At 50.3% G+C, this 21,726-nt stretch overlaps 1 protein-coding gene across 12 annotated transcripts in view; it reads right to left on the bottom strand.

The window, feature by feature from the left end:
* Window positions 1-21,726, bottom strand: part of ZNF236 (zinc finger protein 236) — a 109,120-nt gene that overhangs the window by 4,058 nt on the left and 83,336 nt on the right. For 8 of the 12 annotated variants that reach the window (XM_086683242.1, XM_086683248.1, XM_086683249.1 and 5 more), the window contains 4 exons: window positions 12,754-12,941; window positions 5,446-5,580; window positions 2,765-2,962; window positions 1,823-1,952 (listed from right to left, as the gene is read on the bottom strand). In XM_086683242.1, the coding sequence (XP_086539368.1) occupies window positions 1,823-1,952; window positions 2,765-2,962; window positions 5,446-5,580; window positions 12,754-12,941 (651 nt within the window). Of the gene's footprint in view, window positions 1-1,822; window positions 1,953-2,764; window positions 2,963-5,445; window positions 5,581-12,753; window positions 12,942-13,981; window positions 14,064-14,744; window positions 14,861-18,897; window positions 19,054-21,726 lie in introns of those variants that run through there. The other 4 variants (XM_086683252.1, XM_086683243.1, XM_086683251.1 and 1 more) reach the window with 4 other exon arrangements.

Raw genomic sequence — 21,726 nt, 5'->3', positions numbered from 1 at the left:
CCCCCGCGACGCCGCACCCGAGGGCACACACAGGGAAAGCGTCCTGAGCAGTCTACACAGAGTGCTAGTGTGAATGTACCCCACAGCGAGACCCAAACTAAAACCTGAATCAAAAGCTACTGCAACTCCTAGAAGCATCCGGAAATAAAAGTAGAGCACCCATGGCTTACACAAAATGTTGCTAATACACCTTAGGCAGTAAGGCAAGAAAACATTAAGTACGGAGAACATCAAAGCCACTCAATTAAAAGGATAGTTTATCTAGTATTTTCTCAAATGTCATTTTAGCTGCTTTTGAGTTAATGTAGAAACTGAAAACCGAAGGCAAAGCTTCCATGTTGGCCTCCTGCCGCAAGCCTGTCTGGCAGTGGGCTCGTCTCCAGTGCCCGCTCCGGCCGCAGCCCTGCCCCTCACCGTCCCTGCCTCTGCCCCACACGCCGGGCCACCGCGAAGCCCCCAGGGCACGACCCCTTCCTCTGGGCCTACAAGGTTCCTTCCCGTGGACTCTGCACGGCTGCCTCCTGGTCAGGGGTCTGTCCGCTCTCCCGGCGCAGCCTTCCTGGACCACGTGTCAGCAGGAAGCACCGCGTAGTGGCTCAGAGATCACCTGCTCTGCTCCCAGGGTGTCGCTCTAAGTCTGTCCCTGCTACCCAGTGGCTGAGACACAGAAGGTCTCAACCACGGCTCACCGGTGCCAGGCAGAGCCGTGAAAGGGCTCCGACGCTGTCCTGCCGTAATCCCCGGGACTCTGCATGCGAGGACGTTGTACCTGTGACGGTGCTCCCTCACACAGAGGGAACGGTATCACAGACGTCATTACAGCCACTGGAGCGGACTCGGGGGACCCGGAGGGGGATCGTCCCTGTGGGCCCACACACACCCTGCCAGAGCAGAGGCGGCCGCCGCAGGGACCGGAGGCTGCACGGGGCTCTCCGCTGGTTTGCAGACGGAGCGCCCGCGGGAAGGGGGCGGTCCCGGAAAGCGGCACGCAGCGCACAGGGCGACGTGCCAGCAGCGGGCTCTCCACACCTCCGTACGCACCCGGCTCGTTGGGAAAGCCCCTTAGCGCGTAAATACACGAGCAGGTACGGCCTCGCTGTTTTTCACTCCCACACTGCCGAGTGCCGGCCTGTGCGGACCACCGGGGACGTCCCCAAGGACACCAGAGCCCGGGGCCGGGAGGGGCGCAGACGGGGCCGGCCAGGGGCACCGAAGGGCGCAGAGGCCTCGTGGGGGGTGGTGTCCGGGCTGACACCTGAAGAGGAGTCAGAGGAGGGCGGGCGGAGGGAGACCTGGAGGCCAGCACAGGTCGCGCACAGTAGTGCCAGTCACCGGACAGCAGGCGCAGCTGCAGGTCCTCAGAGGGCACGAGACGGCCACGTCCGCCTGCCCCCCAGGGTCTCCACCCGGCCGGCGCGGAGGCAGACCAGGCCTCGGCGGAGCAGGGAAGGCGCTGAGGCGGAGGCCACCGGGCCGGATCAGGGCGGGTGGCGCGTCACGGCGCGGGAGAGGCAGGGACAGACCCGAGCAGGCTCAGGTGGGGACAGGACGTCCGCACGGAGAAGCCTGAGGATGTAGGGGAAGGGAAGGAACGCCCCCGAATGCGGGCCCAGCCCCAGAGGACGCAGCAGCCGGCGCCTCATGCGTCCTGAGTTCTGTGGTCGCCCAGGAAACCACAAACTCTGTGGCCTGCGGAAGCCAGCGGGCCAAGGGACCGACGGCAGCGTGCAGGCCCAGCTCCACAGGGCACGTGTGCCGCGATCCCCTTTCCTCGGCGGCGCTCCAGCGCCCGGCGCCCAGCCCGACGGCGCGGCCCAGTTACCTGTGTGGATACGGCTGTGCCGCTCCAGCTGGCTGGGCTTGGCGAACGCCTTCTCACAGGTGTCACACTTGAACACTCTGGGCTTCTGGGAGCTGAGGGAAGGGCCGGCCTGGTGCGTCTGCATGTGTTCCTGTTAACGACCACACAAGACACCTGAGGTCACGCCGGGACCACAGACCTGTGACAGGAAAGGCAACACAGCCACGGGATCACGTCCGCGGCACAGCCCACCCGGGGCCCCACCCCGCAGGTCGGACACAGCAGGCCGACCCCGCCGCCCTCGGGCACCAGCTGTGCGGCTCTCCAGGGCCTCTGCCCTCCCTCGTTGCCCGTGACCTTGACGGTTTTTAGGAGCACCGCTCAGCTATTCTGCAGGATGTTCGTCGACTGAGAACCGTCTGAAATGTTTCCCGTGATGGGACCGTGGCTCTGGGCTTAGGGGGTAAGGAGGTGTCCCGGTCCCAGACTATCAGGGGTGCACAGCCTGCTCCGTGACCGTGGACAAGCTTCACCACGTGGCTGACGTCTCACCTGTCAGCCCCTCCCAGGCACACTTAACTGTTTTTCGCGCATCCTCGTGCGCCCTGGGGAAGAAGGAAGGAGGAGGGGACGCCCCGAGGGCGGTGTCCACACAAATTGCTTGGGTTTGTCTCCTCTTCCTGGCCATTAGCTTCTCCAAGCACATTTACCTCCGCGAGGACTCGCGGGGATTTATCGTGCGCCGTGGGTTATAACCCAATGCTACCTTATACCTTTTCTTGCTGCAACTGTTCCAGCTCTGGCCGCCGGGAGCTCTTCCAGAGAATTCCCGGGTGCCTTCGACACATTTGTTACCCTTTTCTTTCCACCGGTGAGATTCAGGACTTCCACCGAATCGCGTCGGTCACCCTCGGAGGGGGTGGCGGTGCTGGGGGACGGCAGCCGGGCCGCGGGGGAGCCTACCTTGAGGTGAGTGGCGCGCTTGAAGGCCTTCCTGCACACGGGACACACGTGGATGCGCTCCCGGCCGTGTACCTCCTTGCTGTGCTGCAGCAGCATGGCGGCCGACGCGAAGCCACGGCCACACTCCACGCACTGGTGCAGCCGGGCCTCCTTCTCGGGCGGCCCGCCCTGGGCCAGGCCGGCAGAGACGTCAGTGACCTGCGGTGGGGCCGGAAAGCCCGGGCGTTACTCCACGGCTGCGGCTTGCAGCAGAGCGACAGAGGCACCCTTCGACACAGGCACGCTCAGCCCCGAGTGTCGTCTGTCACCCTAGGGGGGGCGGCGGGGACCCAGGCATCCTATCTGACCGGCCCGCTCTCGCACTCGGGGCAGAGTTTAGAGAACGGAACGGGGTTCCGCACACGTGACCTCCCAGGTGCAAATTCGGCTCCCACCTGACGTCCCGGCTGCTCTGGAGAGAGCTTCTCCACCCTGTCCCTGGCTTCCTCATCCGGTCAACCATAACTATCAGGGCTGGTGACGGCTCGATGAGGTAACCCATGAAAGGTCCTGAGAATAACGCCTGGCTTACAGCACGTACTCAGGAAATGCTATTCGTGATAGTAGTTTTAGCAGAGACAAGTATAAAGGACACTGCCCCCACAATGCTGCTGCCTTGGCTGAAGATGTTTCTCAGCAAAGTGCAATATAAACAATACTTAGTAGAAGGTGTTTTTAGCTTTTGATTGGATGAGAGCATTTTCTCCAAACTTTAACCACAACGAATTAGGTTTTCAAATCATTTTAATGGGATGCTATTAGCACCCGGAGAATAAATAAAGCCAGAGGAGTTTACTACTCACTTTTATAAAAAAGACTTTGGTTTTGCAGGTGAAAACTTATATAGGACAATTTAGTGGAAGAAAATCAGAAATAGTTATAAAGATAATTGATGGGATTTTTCAACATTTTTGTTCTAGTTTATCAAGTACTTTTTCATAATACTGTAATATACAGAAATGGATAAAATTTAAACACCTAACAAGAAAAGATTTCTACAAGGTGCTCTAATATTATTAATCTGTGCCGTAATAAAAAAAAAAAAAAGAATGGAATGAAAAAACAAAATAGAAAACATGAGAGGCACAAAGATGATGCAGTTGCATCACGTGCCATAAATAGGTGTCACTTCATGGTGCCTGTTAGGCGTACACGTTTCTACGTGTGACGGTGTGTGCAAAGCAAAGAAACAAGGACACACTGTGTATTCAGATCAGCGCATAAAATATATTTGTTGTGAGTCAAAAAAAGTCTGAAAACCCCTGGAATAAATCAGACCAAAGCGCCTGGGTGGCTCAGTCGGTTGAGCGTCGGACTTCGGCTCAGGTCATGATCTCGCGGTTTGTGAGTTCGAGCCCCGCGTCGGGCTCTGTGCTGACAGCTCGGAGCCTGGAGCCTGTTTCAGATTCTGTGTCTCCCCCTCTCTCTGCCCCTCCCCTGCTCGTGCTCTATCTCTCTCTCTCTCTCAAAAATAAATAAACATTAAAAAAAATTAAAACAAAAACAAACCACACGATTAAAGCAAATGATGCAAAAAGTGCAGTCCCTGAAACAGACCCTGGGAGCTAATGGCGCTGACGTGCCTCTGTTCCTCCGCTGGTCCTTCCCAGTAGCTATGGTAACTGGACGCCATCACAAGACATGAAGACTCGAGGCGGCGCCCTATCGCTGGGACCACAAGTGAAAGATCAGATGGGGAGCCTCCCCAGGCCGTCCTCCACGGGCAGCACAGCCCGAGAGCCCCAGAGACAAGTGGGCTACCATGACCCGCGCTGACATGCAGCTGCATGAGGCTGACCGTGTCTCAATTCTTCAACACAAAGGAGTCCTCGGGGGGCGCCTGAGTGGCCCACTTAAGCATCTGACTTCGGCTCAGGTCATGATCTCATGGTTTTACGAGTTCAAGCCCCACGTGGGGCTCTGTGCTGACAGCTCAGACCTGGAGCCTGCTTCACAATCTGTGTCTCTCTCTCCATCTGCCCCTCCCCCACTTGTGCTCTCTTTCAAAAATAAAAAAAAAATAAAAATAAAGGAGTCCTCATCCCATTGAAAGGCCAATGAGAAATTTTCTTGAAAACTTACTTGCTAAAATTGCATAAAATGTAATGCTGCTTACAGTCAGTATTTATTATCTGTACTTTAACTTTGAAAAGTTTTAAGGAAAGAGCTTTTAGATTCTTGTATATTTAGAACTATCATTCACTAAATCTTAGACCCTGAAAACGTGCATTTTAAGTACAAAACTGGTCAAATGACAAATAGGTCATGCAGACACATATAGGTGTGATGCATGAAAAAGTATAACCAGACTTAAAACAATCAGCAAAGGCTTGACAAGAAAACCTATGAAAAGAACTAAACGCAGGTAAATGGCCAAGTGAAGTCGGATCGGTTGGCCAGAGGAATAAATTTACAACCAGACTCACGAGTTGTTTCTACATGACTCTGCAATACGGAAAGCCCACCCAACAAGCAACATATCACGGCCCGGACGAGACCAGTGTCCTCCGCTCACCACTGGCTGCCCCGCAGTGCCCACTCCTTATCCCCGCGTGGGTGCAGACGCCGCCCCCCCACCCCCGGAGGGACCAGCCCTTCTCGGTCCGTGTGTCAGCACCTGGGGCTGAGTGTGAGCGACGTACCTGGTAGGTGATGTCTTCGCCAGCAGTGGAGGAGGGCTGGGGGGTGTGGCTCACTAAGATGACCTGTGGGGAGCCCGCCCCCCCTTGGCCGGAGAGCGAGGGATCCGTGAGTAAGGCTGGGAACTGCTGACCCTGCTGAAGACAGACTGTGTTAGAGGCCGTACCGTTATCAAACTCAGGAAGAATTTAAAAGATGGCTTCGGGAGCCGTTACTGTGGAAAATGAGCTGGCAGGCCCTCGGGAACAACCACAGAATCAGCAGGCGACCGGGCAGCTCCGTCCCAGGTATCTGCCCCAGGGAAACAAAAACACTTATGCACGAACGTTCATGGCAACCAAGAAGGGGTTGTAAACCGAGGTGTATCTACGCTTTTTTCAGCCACGAGAAGGGTGAGCCGTGGAAACAGAAGACGCTGAGTGAGGGGGGCCGGTGCAGACCCACTCATGTGACGCGTCCCAAACAGGTGCGTCCACAGAAGGGGAGAGTGCCTGGTGCTTGTCAGGGGCGGGGGAGACAGCGAGAGGTGGGCAGGGGTGACATGGGGGTGACCGCGAGCTGCTCACGGTGCCACATTTCTGAGGTGATGATATGTTCCCAAACTAGATGTGGTCGTGGGTGTGCAACTCTGTAAACACACTAAAGACCGGTAGGTTGTATCCTTTAAGTTGAACAAGTGAACGCTACAGCACACACGTTATATCTCAACAAAGTTGTAAATATATATATATATATATATATATATATATATATATATATATATATATCATAAGCACTCGTGCTTAAAAACACACGTTTCGGGGGTGCCCGGTGGCTCAGTTGGTTAAGCATCTGACTCTTGGTTTCAGCTCAGGTCATGATCTCGCGGTTCATGGGCTCGAGCCCCACATGGGGCTCTGTGCTGACAGCTCAGAGCCTGGAACCTGCTTTGGATTCTGTGTCTCCCTCTCTCTCTGCTCCTCCCCTGCTCATTCTCTCTCTCAAAATCAACTTTAAAAAAAAACCCAAAACACCACACATTCCATTTTGCTGTGGCCCACCAGCTGCTCTGAGCCTTCCCCTGCTCCAGCACACCTCCCACTGCACCCGGCGGGCCGACCGCACACGCCAGCGCGGGAGCCACGCAAACGTCGCACACACACAGCACGGGCTGCCGAATCAGCACAGACTCCAACACGGCCGACCCGTGATCAGAACGTGTGCGTGAAACACAAGGATTCAAGAGCCAATGCCCACGCACGAAGGGGCCAGGAGTCTCCAAGAGAACTTGGGTCGTAAAGAACGTGGCCCGTGTCACAGGTCCCCCACGGCTGAAGACAAGGGCTGTTCTTGTGTCTTTGGGACACTGCACGAGCTGTGCTCCAATGGGGCAGAGACTTGAGCAGGGGTGGGCGGTGGAAAACGGACTGAGAAGGCAGTGAAGGAATTTTAGGTCCACTTCCTGTGGAAAGACACTTCCCAAGGCACACAGGGAAACATGGGGCAGAACATAAATTTACAAGGACGTCGTCATAGATTCTAGACAAAAGGAGTGTCTTAAATTGATTTGGATTCTCTGCTTTCTGCAGGCACCTTTACAAAAAAAAACAAAATGATATTTTAGGTGTCTCCATATATCAAATTTTTTTACACGGACGTATTTTGAAAAGTTCTGATCTACATCCACAGAGATTCCTGCTCGCTATCCCCCTCCGGTGGGGAAGACGGTTCGATAAGGCTCCCTTCAAGTACTGGTGACTCCTGCACAGTGGTGCCTTGTCTGCGGCCGGCTCTGCCTGCCCTCTCGCCAAACCACCCGATTTGGGGGAATGGCATCAATCAAAATTAATAAATTCACATTTCGTAATTTTACCCATCAAAGACAAATGCAACTGCTGGCCAGAAATTCTGATACACCTAAGAACCAGCGTTGGCTCAGTAAATCCATATACTCTCAAAGAAAGCTAAGGCCTCTGAGATACTCAGCTTCTATAGGATTTTCAAGGACAAATCGCAACTCCTTTTGTTCCGAAGGGACAAAATCACAGAAGCGGGGGACAGACGAGCAATTGTCAGGGGAAGGGGATGCAGGAAATCAAACGTGAGGGACCTTGTGGGCTGGAACTTGTGGGCTGGAAGGTCCTGTGATACTGCCCCTGCAGCTTTACAAGATACTACCACTGGGGATACCAGCCCCGTATCCTTTCCTAAAACTGACGACGAGTCGATAATTATCTCAAAATAAAAAGTTTAATGAAAAGAACCCCAAACACAACGTAACTTACTAGCTTACTGTTGGTGGTTCAACTGCTAATATTAAGTCCTCTTAATGTATACACCCTGATTTAAAAATCAAGCATTCAGGAGCACCTGGGTGGCTCAGTCGATTAAGCGTCCAACTTCAGCTCAGGTCACAATTTCGCAGCTTCTGAGTTCGAGCCCCATGTCGGGCTCTGTGCTAACAGCTCGGAGCCTGGAGCCTCTTCAGATTCTGTGGGTGTGTGTCTCTCTCTCTGCCCCTTCCCTGCTCCTGCTCTCTCTCGCGTGCTCTCAAAAATAAATGAATATTCAAATTTTTTTTAATACATAAAAACCAAGCATCTAGTAAAATAAATGCTCAACCATCAGCCACACTCATGAATGCAGTGACCTGACTCTGCTAAAATGACGCCATCTGAAAGTCATTTATTTTCGCTTTGCAGTATTACTTACAGTGTGTTTCTTTGCTATATTTGGCTCGCACTGTGTTAGAAGTTACAGGAATTCTCGCTCTCAAGCACACGTGGGTTTTGCAAGCACCTGAACGCTGCTGGGCCGAGGGCTGCAGGAGAGTCACGGGGAGGGAGGGGACCACTACCAGACTCCAGCCCCACCCACTACTACTGAATCAACCCTGCAGGACGAGAGCCAAGGATTGTCACGTGCAAACAAGTCTGGGAAATACTGCTGCAAAATTACCAAGAGTTGCCACACTGATGGGTGAGACTTGGTATGACGGCAAATCTGACTCCCTGTCAGGTCCCTCTAAGTCAACCTAATTTAATATTCCCATGTGCTAATCTCACCAGGAATATATTCGTAGCAGCTCATGGCCTCAATTCCCTGTAGAACTCTTAATGAACTACAATAAACGCTGCGCCTCAATGAAAATGCCGCGAGAGTTAGAACAAGCCAGGACCAGGACGAGACACGTACAGGAAGGAAGCAGAGGAGCTGGAATTAGCAGCCCGGGCTAAAACAAGTCCCATTACTTCAGAACCGGCTGCTTTTCATATCGAGAGTCTCCAATCAGACTTGTCAGTGTCCGCTTCACCGCACTGTCAAATTCTGACTTCTTATTAAGACCCGGAAAACCACATTTACATGTCTAACCACGAAGTTTCCTATGTTTTGTACCGGGCCAGTTGTCTGTACTAACAGAGTTAATTAATAAAAACCAAACGAACAAACAAGAAACCAAAACCCACAAGAATTCATATAAAATAGAATTCCCATCAAGAATCAGTTACTTTTTTTTTGTTTTCAGAATAAATGCTGAAGAATCACTCTGCTTTCTTGAACAGAGTTTTAAACGTATGCTTGCATTTCCTTATAAAACTGTCACACTTAGGGGCGCCTGGGTGGCTCAGTCGGTTAAGCGTCCGACTTCGGCTCAGGTCATGATCTTGCAATTCATGGGTTCCAACCCCTCATCGGGCTCTGTGCTGACAGCTCATAGCCTGGAGCCTGCTTTGGATTCTGTGTCTCCCTCTCTCTCTGCTCCTCCCCTGTTCATGCTCTGTCTCTCTCTCTCTCTCTCTCTCTCTCAAAAATAAACATGAAAAAAAAATTTTTAAAAACAAACAAAAAAAACTGTCACACTTAGCCACCTAGCGGTGACACACCCTGGGCCTGATCCCCACCCCCACCAACAACAGTCCAACATTTGGAAAGAAAACCTAACTTCAGGTTTGCAGTTGAAAGAGGAATCTTCGTAACTCACCAATTTTTCTTTTAATACTTCTCCTAGTGGAGTAACTACAAAGTCGCTTCTTAATCCAAGTGTGTGTCAATCACTGTATTCTAACTTTGGCTTCCACACATTGTATTTTTAAATAAACTAATTCTTTTCGGTCTCAGAATGATCATTTACCCCACAAAATATTCTTCTCTAGTTGGGCTAGTTGCAAGTTTTAAATTACGATTAATCGTGGTCTTACAGAAATGTGTTCGTTCCAAACCTTCTGCTACGACAGACTCAACTTCGACCCTTGGCTAAAAACTATTTAACGATACGACATAAGTAAACTACTTAAGACCACCGCTTTTTGCTTTGAGAACCATTTTCTTTTGTGGACTTTATAAACAGACACAGAAAAATACAAAAATGACACTCAAAAAAGTGTACTACTTTTTAAATATACTGCCTCTTTAAATTGTAATTCACGTGTTCACAATCTCGTGTCCTTTCCGTGCCTTTAGGGGGACCCTGATCTTCCACGTGCTGTGTGACTTTCACCTGCAGACAGCAGCTCCTTCTCACTGCTCTCACTTATTTCCTCACTGAATTCAAGCAGCACATGTTGTGAACAGTCTTAAGGGACTAATATTAAGCCATTCAACTTCTGCGGCTTAGTGACTCTCGCCTGTATGCAACACTTACTGCTAGAACGATTAATTTCTCACAAATACCTTTGATTTCCAGGTCACGTTTTTATAGTCATAATCAATCCTAATAATTTACATATTTATAGACACTTCCATAGATGTTCACTGACCTCTTGCAAATGATGGTTTTATTTGTACAACAATTCATTACACTTAGAAAAATTACACTCCTAAAGCTAAGACAGGTTTGTTCTGTTTTTCTTTTCATATTTTCAGTTTTAAATCATTGTGAATCCAAGTTTGGCAGCCGACAGGAAAGATTCAAATTAAAACTACAGAATTTCTCTTGGAGATCAGTAATACTACTGTTGCAAAAAACAAAGCGATCTAATTTAACAAACAGAAAATAAACCCATAATCAGAAAAACAAATGGTTCCCTGGCTCTTTCTCATCAAAACTGACCCCACCCCGCAAAACTTATTCAAAGGCACTGAATTCCATTAAAATCTGCACCTTGAATAGTTTTTACCTTACGCTGCTTCCAGAACTACGTGGCTAGAAGTGCACACGGGGACACGGCCTGGGGGCTGGAGAGAAATGCAACAGGATGGCAGTCATGTCGCCGAGGCCGAGCACTGGCCACAGCCGGTCAAGGGCAAGGCAGCACCACACGTACGTCAGGCTTTGAATGGCGACCGTGATACAAGGTCCTATTTACAGCTACCACCGTGTGAATATAAAATCGGCAGCTTAGCAGCAAGTCGAAGGTGGAGCAAATAAACTAAGGCCCTTTATGGCATCGTGGACCTGGACCGGCAGTCTGTTCTTCGCAGAGTAAGTGCGTAAAAGGTACTTTCTGCGCAGCCTCCTTCCCTACCCGCCCGCCCCAGATCACGGATAACCCAAACCCAGCCCTGTGACGGACGCGCTAGAATCAGGGTAGGAAATAACAACACTCAGCGATTCACCAGAAATCAGGCTCCCTGCATCCTGCATCTAGAAAGAAAACACAGCACATGGACCTCTTAAGACGGCTACCCCCCGTGCCCCATATACGTATATATGTAGGTTCCACACCCAACAGAGGGCTTGACCTCACAACCCCAAGATCGAGTCTGATGCTCTACCGACTGAGCCACCCAGGCACTCCCCCCACAACAGATGCTAATTTTCAGGCGCCCCCCCCCACATCAGAATGCTAATTTTCAGGCCTCCCCCACAACACAATGCTAATTTTCAGGCGCCCCCTCCCACATCAGGATGCTAATTTTCAGGCGCCCCCCCCCCCAACACAATGCTAATTTTCGGTATTCAGAAGGGTGACTGTGTCATGACAAACAGGTGCTGAGTAACACGTGAGAACACATAACTGTCACACGATGTGAGCAAGGACTCGCAGCACAGAACTCAGCAGGTGCCCCCCCCCCCCCCCGCGCTCACAGCGCCCACCACACGCTTTTCCACAGAAGGCCACTCAGTGAGGATGAGGTTCATGGACGCTGGCTTCCAAATGGCCCTCCCAGGTGGGCGCCCGGGCAGCGCCGGCACCGCGTGCGTGTCACCCCGGGGGCCCCGACAGGGCCACTGGCCAGCAGCCCGCGAGCACTTTGCAAGCGCGACGGCCTGTGTTCGTACGGCCGGAAACTGGCTCAGCACTGGCCAGGGGGCGAGGCGGGAAACATCCCTCTTTTACAAATGGAAAGAACTAGAACCTAGAAGAGGGAAGTCAGTTTGCAGAGTCAAAACAGCCAGCGTGCGCCTGGCATGATGGGGTCCGGGACACTGTCGTCCCGGAGGCCCGGTAAGTACCCTTCCGCACAGGGCCGCCGGGGGCAGAGCGATGGTGCTGCCCGAACGCGCTCTGCGTCCTAGGGGGTTCGGAGCCAGGCGGTCAGAGGGAAACTAGGTTCTCCTTAATTACCTTCGTTCTACCGTATCGTGGCTTTTCCAACTCAACCAAGACGTGTGGCGGTGTCCCAGCTCAACGCACTATTCAAAACGCACACCTGCAATCCAGCACCGCCACCTGCTGACTCATCGAAGGACACGGTGACTGAGAGCGTGAGATCCCTCCACCACCTGTGGGGCCCCTGAGGGCCACAGGACGCCCCTCAATAAACTCCTAGAGCTACATGCTGCGGAGCCACTCGAAAACTGCGTATTCCTGAAATCACTGATGGGGAAGATATTCACCGAGCAGTAGCCGGCGAGAGGTTCCCACCACGCAACGTACACACGAACTCGTTTCTGTAGAAACGTTAACGCGTGAAGGTTTACAAGGATATATAGACTAACTCATTAATCTTAGTTCCGTTTGGGCAGTGGATTTTTTTTTTTCTTTTTTGAGACGGGGGAAGAGAGAGACACAGAGAGAGACAGCGTGAGCGCCTGCGAGCAGAAGAGGGGCAGAGGGAGAGGGAGGGAATGGCAAGCGGGCTCCACCCTCAACACACAGCCCGACTTGGGGCTTGACTCTATGACCCTGGGATTGCGACCCGAGCAGAAATCAAGAGTCAGATGCCCATCTGACTGAGCCTCCCAGGCGCCCCTGGGGAGGAGGATTTTTTGAAAACAGTTTTCTGTATTATCGGAATGTTCTTGTTCTCTCCCTTGTGCATTGAACATACTACTTGTATTTTCATCAGGAAAAAAAAAAAACAATTTTGAAACAGACGATCAGAATACACACTTAGGAAAGAAAGAACTAAAGGGTAGTCTCCATGAAGGAAAGGCCGTGCTCTACCTGAGAAGCAATGTTGAGTGTGACCGTGTCCAGTCCTCCGGAGAGCAAGCCCTGAGTATCGGCCAGAGTCAGCGTGACGCTGGCATCTCCCCCCGCCCCTGATGAAGACATGACCAGGTTCTGAGTAGATATGGCCGACGGAGACATGGGTGTCGTCGAAGGCAGGCTTCCAGTTGTAGCATTAAGTTCTGCAAAAGAGAAGAATGAACACATCAGCGGTGGAGCTAGATAAGCCCGGTTCTGCTGGGACAGGAAGAGCGGCTTTCATAGAGGAACTGCGTCTGTCATCATCAGCGTCTACATCGCCCCCACTTTTGAAATTGCATCAAGATAATCAGAGAATCTTTTGTTCCCATTTCATGGCAAGGCTTCTATAGTTTCTAAATATCTTTATATACGTAAATACACTCTGCTTAAGTATAACGTAGAGAAAAAACAAAACAGGACGAGAAGAGTAAAAATATGACCCTACAGTCCTAGTCACTACCGCTAAGGCAGAAGGAAACTGCCAAGAATTTCCAGGACACCGTCCCCGTCGAGGACCAGAGAGCAGCCTGAAGGCACCGAATGTGACCCCCTGAGCACCGATCGGCTCCAAAGCTCACGTGACCATCTCTGCTGAGGCCTCCCCTCCACCTCCTTTAGGTCTGCTTCGTCTGAAATGAACCTCATGCGCCCTATAAACATTAATTTATCCTTCGTGATATCTTACTCTTCTTTGGAAAAGACAACAAGACTTTTTGACACTTTCCCCCTGTAGCCAATGAGAAGAGAAAGGAAGGTATCTGGGACAGAATCAGGCAAAGGAGGGCCTCTTCTTCTACGAAACAGAAACTCATGCACCCGACTGGCAAATGAGAGGGCTGAGCACGGGGTGTCGAGGGCCTGCGGTCCGCACCGACAAAAACACGCTTGTGAGGTTTCACTGGTAAGCATAGCACACATGCACATGCGTGTACACACACACACACACGCACGCACAAATCTCACGATCTAGGCTTCCATTCATCTAACAAACATGACTTATCATCCACGGTGTCAGCCGCTGGGCTCGGTGCTACAGATACACCAAGATGGTAACTGAAGCAGAGTTGAAAACACTATGTCCTCATTAGGTGTGAAAACAAAACAAAAAGAGACTCCTGCGGATCCTTGGCAGTGACCTGGGTCACATCGGTCCAGAGCCTCTGCTCTGATCAGGGGCCAACAGGGAAGCTAGGTTACTTACTTGTAACTGGAGTCCTCCAAATACAATGCCTCCATAGATCCACACTCTTGGAGTCCCACACTGTGCTGCACAGACCTGGAACCTTCAAAAGCAGTATAACCATTAGGAGGCTAGGAGTCTCTGCTCTGCACAGCCACCGGGGCTCCAAAGACAACCTCGCCGGACCCCTCCCACCTTGCCGGGCATCTGCGCAGAGCGGACTGCTAAGACACGCTAGGACCGGAGGAGTGTGGATTTGTGGAGGGTGTATGTTCTAAGCACTCCAGTTACCAGCACAACGGTCAAGCTCGTGTTCTAACCTCACCTCCACGCACCCTTACTCTTGCAGACCAGCATGATTTTAACAGGAGTGGGCAAAGATTAAAAAGAAGGATCCTGTAAAACGTGGCAGTGACCAGACGGGTGAACTGATGTCCGGTCAAAATCACTAAGGAGAAGACGGGGGTTGGGCTGTCAAAGCGCCGGGCGGAGAGAGGCGTGCCGGCACCAGGCTCGCCAGGATCACATCTACAAAAAGCAAAGCCAAGAGCTGCTCCTCGGATGGCCAAGACTTGGTCAAACCTCACCCGAAATAAAGGAATTCCTGAAATAAAGGAACGAGACCTCTTCTCCCTCCCACCAGTAGCATCTTTCTCTCTGACGATTATTAACGTAGGGAGAGGGTCCAGGGCTGTGCAGCACAAGAAACGCAACGAGAAAACAGAAGCCTGTGTGTCGTTTCGCTGAAGCGAATCCTGACACACGGGCCAGTGGAGACACTAACCTCACACAACGCCTGGAGCTCACGTCTCTCTCCAAGTGTGGGGGTGCACTTCACGTGCGTGCTTCGTTCAAGACATTTCCCACAAAGAGGATATCAGCTCAAGTACAATTTCAATCCTCAAAATGGTCCAAAAACAGGTGATGTGAGTAGGAAAAAAATGGAATTTTCTTCAGCATGAAATTAAGTAACTAAATCACATTTGTTCAATATATAGTTCTAAATTACAGAAGAAGATTTATTTAAAGCTCAGAAACCACAGTTTTAACTCAAATTAAATACTCTCAACATGGAAACTGAGACTGAATACTGGAGCAAAGGCTGCAAAAAGTCTTACTTTCAGTTTTCATTCACCGGCTCTGAAGCACAAACACTCAGGCTGTACCACAGAGAGCTAGGTCCTACTTCAGCATATGATTCTAACTCCAAAAACAGGAACGTCTAAAGGATTAACAAATCTCTTCCGGTCCTCAAACCCAACACTGTATTCAATCTTTGTTGGGATAAGTTTTCATAGCTTCTAAGAAAACTTAATTACGATTTTGGAAGGTTTCATAAGTAGTTTAAAGGATGTGAGATCAGTTTTTTCTTGAGATAAACAAAGATGTGGCAATAAAGGTTGGGGGGGGGGGGGTCACGGGAACAGGGAAACACACAGTCCAGCCATTCGTTTCCAAGGAGAAAGTGGGGAGAATGTCCTCCCTACTTATAAAATGTTCCCAACAAATGGGGAATGGGAAATAAGCAATTGATTATACTTAAATCTAGAAGACACCAAGGCTAAAATAACCTTACAAAGGAAGGAAAGAATTCCTTTTTTTTCACTGAAAGCATAACCCAATTTATTCATCAAAATTATCTTAACAGTGGACGAGGGTAAGACCAAAAAGATGATTCCCGTTTGAGATCAATTCCTTAAAAAGTTGTGCTAAATCTCTCAAGCCTCTGAAAGGGCACTTGCGTCACATCTGACCGTTTTCTGATACAAGCACGTGTGTCCGATGCTGTCACCAACGCCCTTGGAGCCAATGAAATGGCTTTCGGCCCCGTGTCAGACACCCGAACACAAGCTCGTGTTTCTGTCTCGCATGTGAAACGCTGACTGCAGTACTTTGATTCACGTATAGCCCCCCCTGGAACGTAACACACTTCTTTTCAACGCTTCAGTTAGGTAGCACGCCGTCCCGGGGGGCTGGGGAGCCTCGGCCCATCTTGTGAACAAGACGGAAAGAACTACAAGTGAGAACAGTCACGGGCATGCCAGCCTGCTCTGGTCTAACGGACTGGCTGGCAACAGAAGTTTTGTAAAATCACTGAGGGTTTTAGAAGAGGCATGTCTTGGGGCGCCTGGGTGGCGCAGTCGGTTAAGCGGCCGACTTCAGCCAGGTCACGATCTCGCGGTCCGTGAGTTCGAGCCCCGCGTCGGGCTCTGGGCTGATGGCTCAGAGCCTGGAGCCTGTTTCCGATTCTGTGTCTCCCTCTCTCTCTGACCCTCCCCCGTTCATGCTCTGTCTCTCTCTGTCCCAAAAAAATAAATAAACGTTAAAAAAAAAAAAATTTAGAAGAGGCATGTCTAAGTCACATGTCAAAGTCATTTTGGTCTCAACTCTGGCACGGTGTGGCCTGAAGCCTGGTCTGGGAGTGACTTTGACGCTCAGGAAAACGCCGCCCTTTCAAGAAGCAATGTCCCGCCCTGTACTGTACTGACGGGTCAGCTCCCGCATTATCACCGGTACCAGTGGATACGCAAACCTCGCAAAATAGTTGCCAGCTATCAAGGCCTGAGTAGTTCAGCATGTGGAAGAATTTCTTCCTGTATCTGGAATCGTTCAAAGATGGCAAAGGTACACGAGAACATAATACAACTGACCTGGTCGTATAAACTCGATCCTGTGTTTATGACACCTGCTATTACATCACTAAACAAACGTGTTCACGTTATGAGCTCAACTTTTATTTTATTTCACTAAATTGCTTGGAAAATAAATTTGAATAAGGCACCAAATTAAGCTCAAGTGACATCAAAAAAAAAGTATTCTCGGGGCGCCTGGGTGGCTCAGTCGGTTAAGCATCCGACTTCAGCTCAGGTCACGATCTCGCGGTCCCTGAGTTCGAGCCCCGCGTCAGGCTCTGGGCTGATGGCTCAGAGCCTGGAGCCTGTTTCCGATTCTGTGTCTCCCTCTCCCTCTGCCCCTCCCCCGTTCATGCTCTGTCTCTCTCTCTCTGTCTCAAAAATAAATAAACGTTAAAAAAAATTAAAAAAAAAAAAAAAGTATTCTCAGCTGGCTCTAAAACAGTAAGTCCAGGGGCACCTGGGTGGCGCAGTCGGTTAAGCGTCCGACTTCAGCCAGGTCACGATCTCGCGGTCCGTGAGTTCGAGCCCCGCATCCGGCTCTGGGCTGATGGCTCGGAGCCTGGAGCCTGTTTCCGATTCTGTGTCTCCCTCTCACTCTGCCCCTCCCCCGTTCATGCTCTGTCTCTCTCTGTCCCAAAAATAAATAAAAAACGTTGAAAAAAAAAAATTTTAAAAAACAGTAAGTCCAAAGGGAAAAATAATTAAATCATGGAAAAGGGCTCGTTCGTTGTTTTCAAAGAAACGCTAGTGAATAACACCCAGGACCCTTAGGCACAACTGGCTGTGGTCAGCTCTACTTCACGAGGGACCCTCCCCTGCACGCAAGGCTCTACGGCTCTGTGCGGGGGCGATCCCAAGGGAAAACACTTCCTCTCTAACCAGACGACAGTGTTGTAATGAAGTATACTGGTGGCCAAAACAGGGCCCTCAGGCCATCCGCTTCTCCATCCTGATCGGAACATCTCCCATTTTCAATTATCTGCTGCACCAGCAAACACCCACAATCCCCAGAGCAGCACAAGAAAACCACTCCATGTAAATCGAAACACCTGAAACCACTGGTCTTTCCAACCATTTGCCCAGGATTCAAAAAGATGTTAAGCAGAGCTTCCAGGGAGACACGAGATGTCACGGCCCCAGGGGAGCGGGCTGAGAGAGCTCACATGGCTAGCATTCCAGAACAGAGTCCGCACCGGAGCCGGACAGCCACTCGCTCCGGCCTACGAGACACAAGGATCAGATACAGAGGGGACATCATGGGCCAGAAATCCAGACTCTGGATCTGCCGACATGGGATTCGAACAAAGTTCTTAACCACTCAGGCCTCATTTCATGCTTCAGCAAACGACAGGGGTGGACAGATGCCCCCACACTCCCAGCCCCACTCTCACAGAAGCCCTGTCCCAACAAGGTTAAATCCCCCAGGACCGATGGCCTATTTTCCTTTATACATCGTTACCGCCACAAGTTTACAATGATTTACGGATTCCTCAGTAAGTGCCTGTGTCCCATTAGTTCCTAGGATCCTAAGTGCAAAGGCGCTACGTCTGCCTTGCTCAGTATTCTATTCCCAGATTGAGTACAGTTCTTATCACACAGTACACATTATACAGTCTGTTAGTGAAGAAATGAATTACCGGATAAGAAAGCATCTCAAATGAGCATGAAAAAGAAAAAAAGCCTAGCTGCGCCTCCAAATATATGTAAAAATTAAATTTTTCCTCTCAAAAGATGATATGGAGAGTTGGAAAATAAGAAGGCTAAGAAATTAACAAGATCTCTACAAGAGGAGATAAACCAGACAGGCATGTCGTTGGAAACCGTTGACCATTACTTGCGAAGCTGTCATTTATGTTACTGGAGATCATTTAAGTTTTTATAGAACTCTACACTTGAAAAGCTTAGCAAGAGGCCATTTTAAAACTGCATTCTCCTAACAGCAGCGGGTGACAGGAGACTCAGGCTGCAGGGCGCGGAGGAACGGGCTGGGTTCCCGCACGGGGAACAGGGCACGGTTCTGTGACGAGCCCTCCAAGTGCTAACTCGCGCAACTCCATCGCGCCTCGTGTGTCGGAACAGGACCGTTCCCCTGCCCTCCCTGGCAAGCAGAATTTCGGCTCGGCTGCTAACCCCACACGCACGGGTAAGGCCAGGGAGTATGGAATCACGTGACACGTGACAGAGCACAGATGACACGGGGGTCCTGCTCCCGTCCGCCGACCCCCCGACCGGGGGCACAGCCCTGTGGCCACGCCGTGGCACACAGCGTGTCCGTGGCTCAGCCAGCAGCCGCGTGCACACCTGAAGAGCTCAGCGGTACACTCCACGAGAGCAGCTGATCACTGCCTCCGGTTAGGGTGGCACCTGGACACTGATCATTGACTGCAGGTGCTGACAATCTCATGCTTCCGTTTAGGTCACTATTTCCGTAAGAATTGTGCTGAATGAGGTCTCGACCTACATGGAAATTAATACTGTGATATCTGAAAATAACATGTTAACTTACATACTGGCACGTGTGCTAAGCATATAATAACATCTTATTCAAATTAAAGCTATTTCACTTTTAATAATATTCCTAGAAAAACTGAAAAGACCAGCAATACATTTTCCCTAAATGACGGTATTTGTTTCCATTTTTTAAGCTGTTAAGTATTTTCAAGTGCTTCCAAAGAGTTCTATTTTAACTCCGTATTTAGGCACTTAAAATTACACTTTGTTGACTAAAACTTAAACTGACTTGAAAATACTTCCAAATGCGGTAGACTGGCAGGTGTGGCTGGGTATGTTTGTAAAAGCAGGTGACCCTAGAGCCCCCGAACCCAGCCGCCGCCGAGCGGGCTTGCGCGGCGGGGACACTCAGCACTAGGGCAGGCGGGGGGAGGGGACCTGTGCCGCTCGCCTTCCAGGAAGCGCTGGCCTTCGCCTCCAGACCCGCCCGCGGATGCCAGCTTCGATGGCCACAGGAGTCACATAAGCGTAAGCGAACCGCATGGAAAACAGACGAACAGAGAAGGGGAACGGCTGCTGACGGAATCTTTGCAAAGACCGGACGTGAACGGGTTACTTTAAAAACATCTGCTGTCAAGTTAGGCAAACGCGAGACTAAACCGGGGGGGAAAGCGTCAAAAGACAAAGGAATGCTGCACTGCCACCGTGCTGTGTAATTATCGACATCGTCACGCTTCGGTAAAGACACAGGAGCAGGAAATGAAGCTGCGTGCTGTGGGCATGAGCACGGGCAAAAGGAAAAACGCAAACTCCTATCAGCAGAGCAGACCCGTCTTCAAAGGATCTGTGGATGAAGGTCATCACTTTCTTGATTCTCTGCCTGACATAACTTTTCACTGAAAACCGGACCAAACCATCAGAGAAGAGGACCTTATTGTGGAGACACGAGACAAGTTGGGGAGCCCGGGGGCTATCGTTGCCTTGTACCCCATATTTTTTTCTCAACTGACTTCCGAATTGCTAAGAGTCTACAAAGCTCAATCGAAGTTTTGCTTTCTAGCACCGACAAGCATTCATAATTACACACATTAATGGAAAAAACAACTGAAAATCTCTACAGAGACCGCAAACTGTTTTCCTACAGCCTTTTCCGAACGGGATAAGGAAACGCTGACTTGTGACTTGACAACTCTCATGATGCGTAACAGTGAGGATTGAGAATTAGAAGCCTCCGGCCCAAAGTTTGGGAAAACCTCGTGTCATCAACTGATTTAAAGATTCCTCCCAGGGTAAACCTTTTAGGCTAACTTTTAAACAATTAGTTAAATTCACTTCCTTATTCTGAATATGCCAATATGCAAAGTATCTACATGATCAATGATAGGAAAATACAGGAGAAACAGAAGCACAACCCATAAGCTAAATAACACACTTTCTCAACTATAAGCCAGAATCTTGGATTATGTGTCTTTTGTACAGGATTCACACAATGCCTCATACACGGAGGGCACACCAAAAAGTTAATTTGATCAACAAAGGTTTCTCAACATAAAAAACATTAAAATTCAGATGCATATAACAAAAGTAGGAAGGTTACCGAATTCTATAAAACTGTAAGTTAATTTCCACTGCCTAAGAGCGTCTAAAATCACTCACGTCGCTCAAAATCAAAACTCTGAGAATAGCTCCTCAAGTTTCTCACCCGCGTTAAAAGGAAAAGATGCTCCCTAAGAAAGCAAGCTTTCTTCAGTTTTCTAAGTAAATTTTCCTCCTTTTGCAATAGTAATCTCCGCAGGAATCTCCCTGAAGCGCAAGTGCGTTACCCGGTCCGCCCTCCGCCCTCCGCCCTCCCCAGTGTTTAAGGGAAAACGCTCCTCTTCCGCCATCACACCCTCTCTCCAGGGGCAGCGTTCGCCTCCCAGCGAAATGTTTTTCTTATTTGTAACAACAGCCTCATAAGGTTGCTATGAGGCTTGAATGAATTAATATTAAATGAGTTCATATTTGTAAAAGTCCGTAGAAGAGCGCCTGGCACATAGTAAGGGTCATACAAAGGGCTGCTAAATTTGAAAATGACTGTTAATGACCACAAAGGGCTCACAGCTAAGAGTCATGTGGGCAGCACACCGCTGTAAAACGTGTTCCAGGCTGACCTAGGTCACACACGACACAGACGGAGAGAAGTCTGGTCGTGGACGTGACAGCCCGGAGACACGGAACGCCTGCTCTCGGCTGACACACGGGATCAATTTGCCAATTTCAAGTGACCTCCACTGCCAAAGGCCATCATCTTCCCGTTTCTCCACTCTTCGGTGCTCTACCCCACATTTAACGCTGTTCCACACGGCCTGTGCAGAGTCCTGGGAAGTCAGGAGGCGCCCAGAGCATCCTCACGCTCAGGTTGTGCCGACCACAGTCCTCTAGTTTCACGTAGCAGGAAAACGGCACATGAAGCCACAGCTTCCTGCTGTCTGCTAACCAGAGCGAGGTGGCCACACAGTGGTCTCAGAGTGGACGTGAGGAACTCTCACTTTTAACTTCTGGTTCGATCTCAACTGTGACGGTCTTTCGCTAAGCCTGAATCTCCCACACGTGTTACCAACACTTCCGGAGCGCTGGCTTTGTGCAAAATTCGGTGTTGCCGAAAACATACATACATACGACTAAGACACACTTCAA

The sequence above is a fragment of the Puma concolor genome, chromosome D3 (genome assembly GCF_028749965.1).
Source record: "Puma concolor isolate L17-30 chromosome D3, mPumCon1.1.hap2, whole genome shotgun sequence".
Classification (NCBI taxonomy): Eukaryota; Metazoa; Chordata; class Mammalia; order Carnivora; family Felidae; genus Puma; species Puma concolor.
Note: the sequence above shows the minus strand (reverse complement) of the source record. Positions and strands in the feature narration are given on the sequence as shown.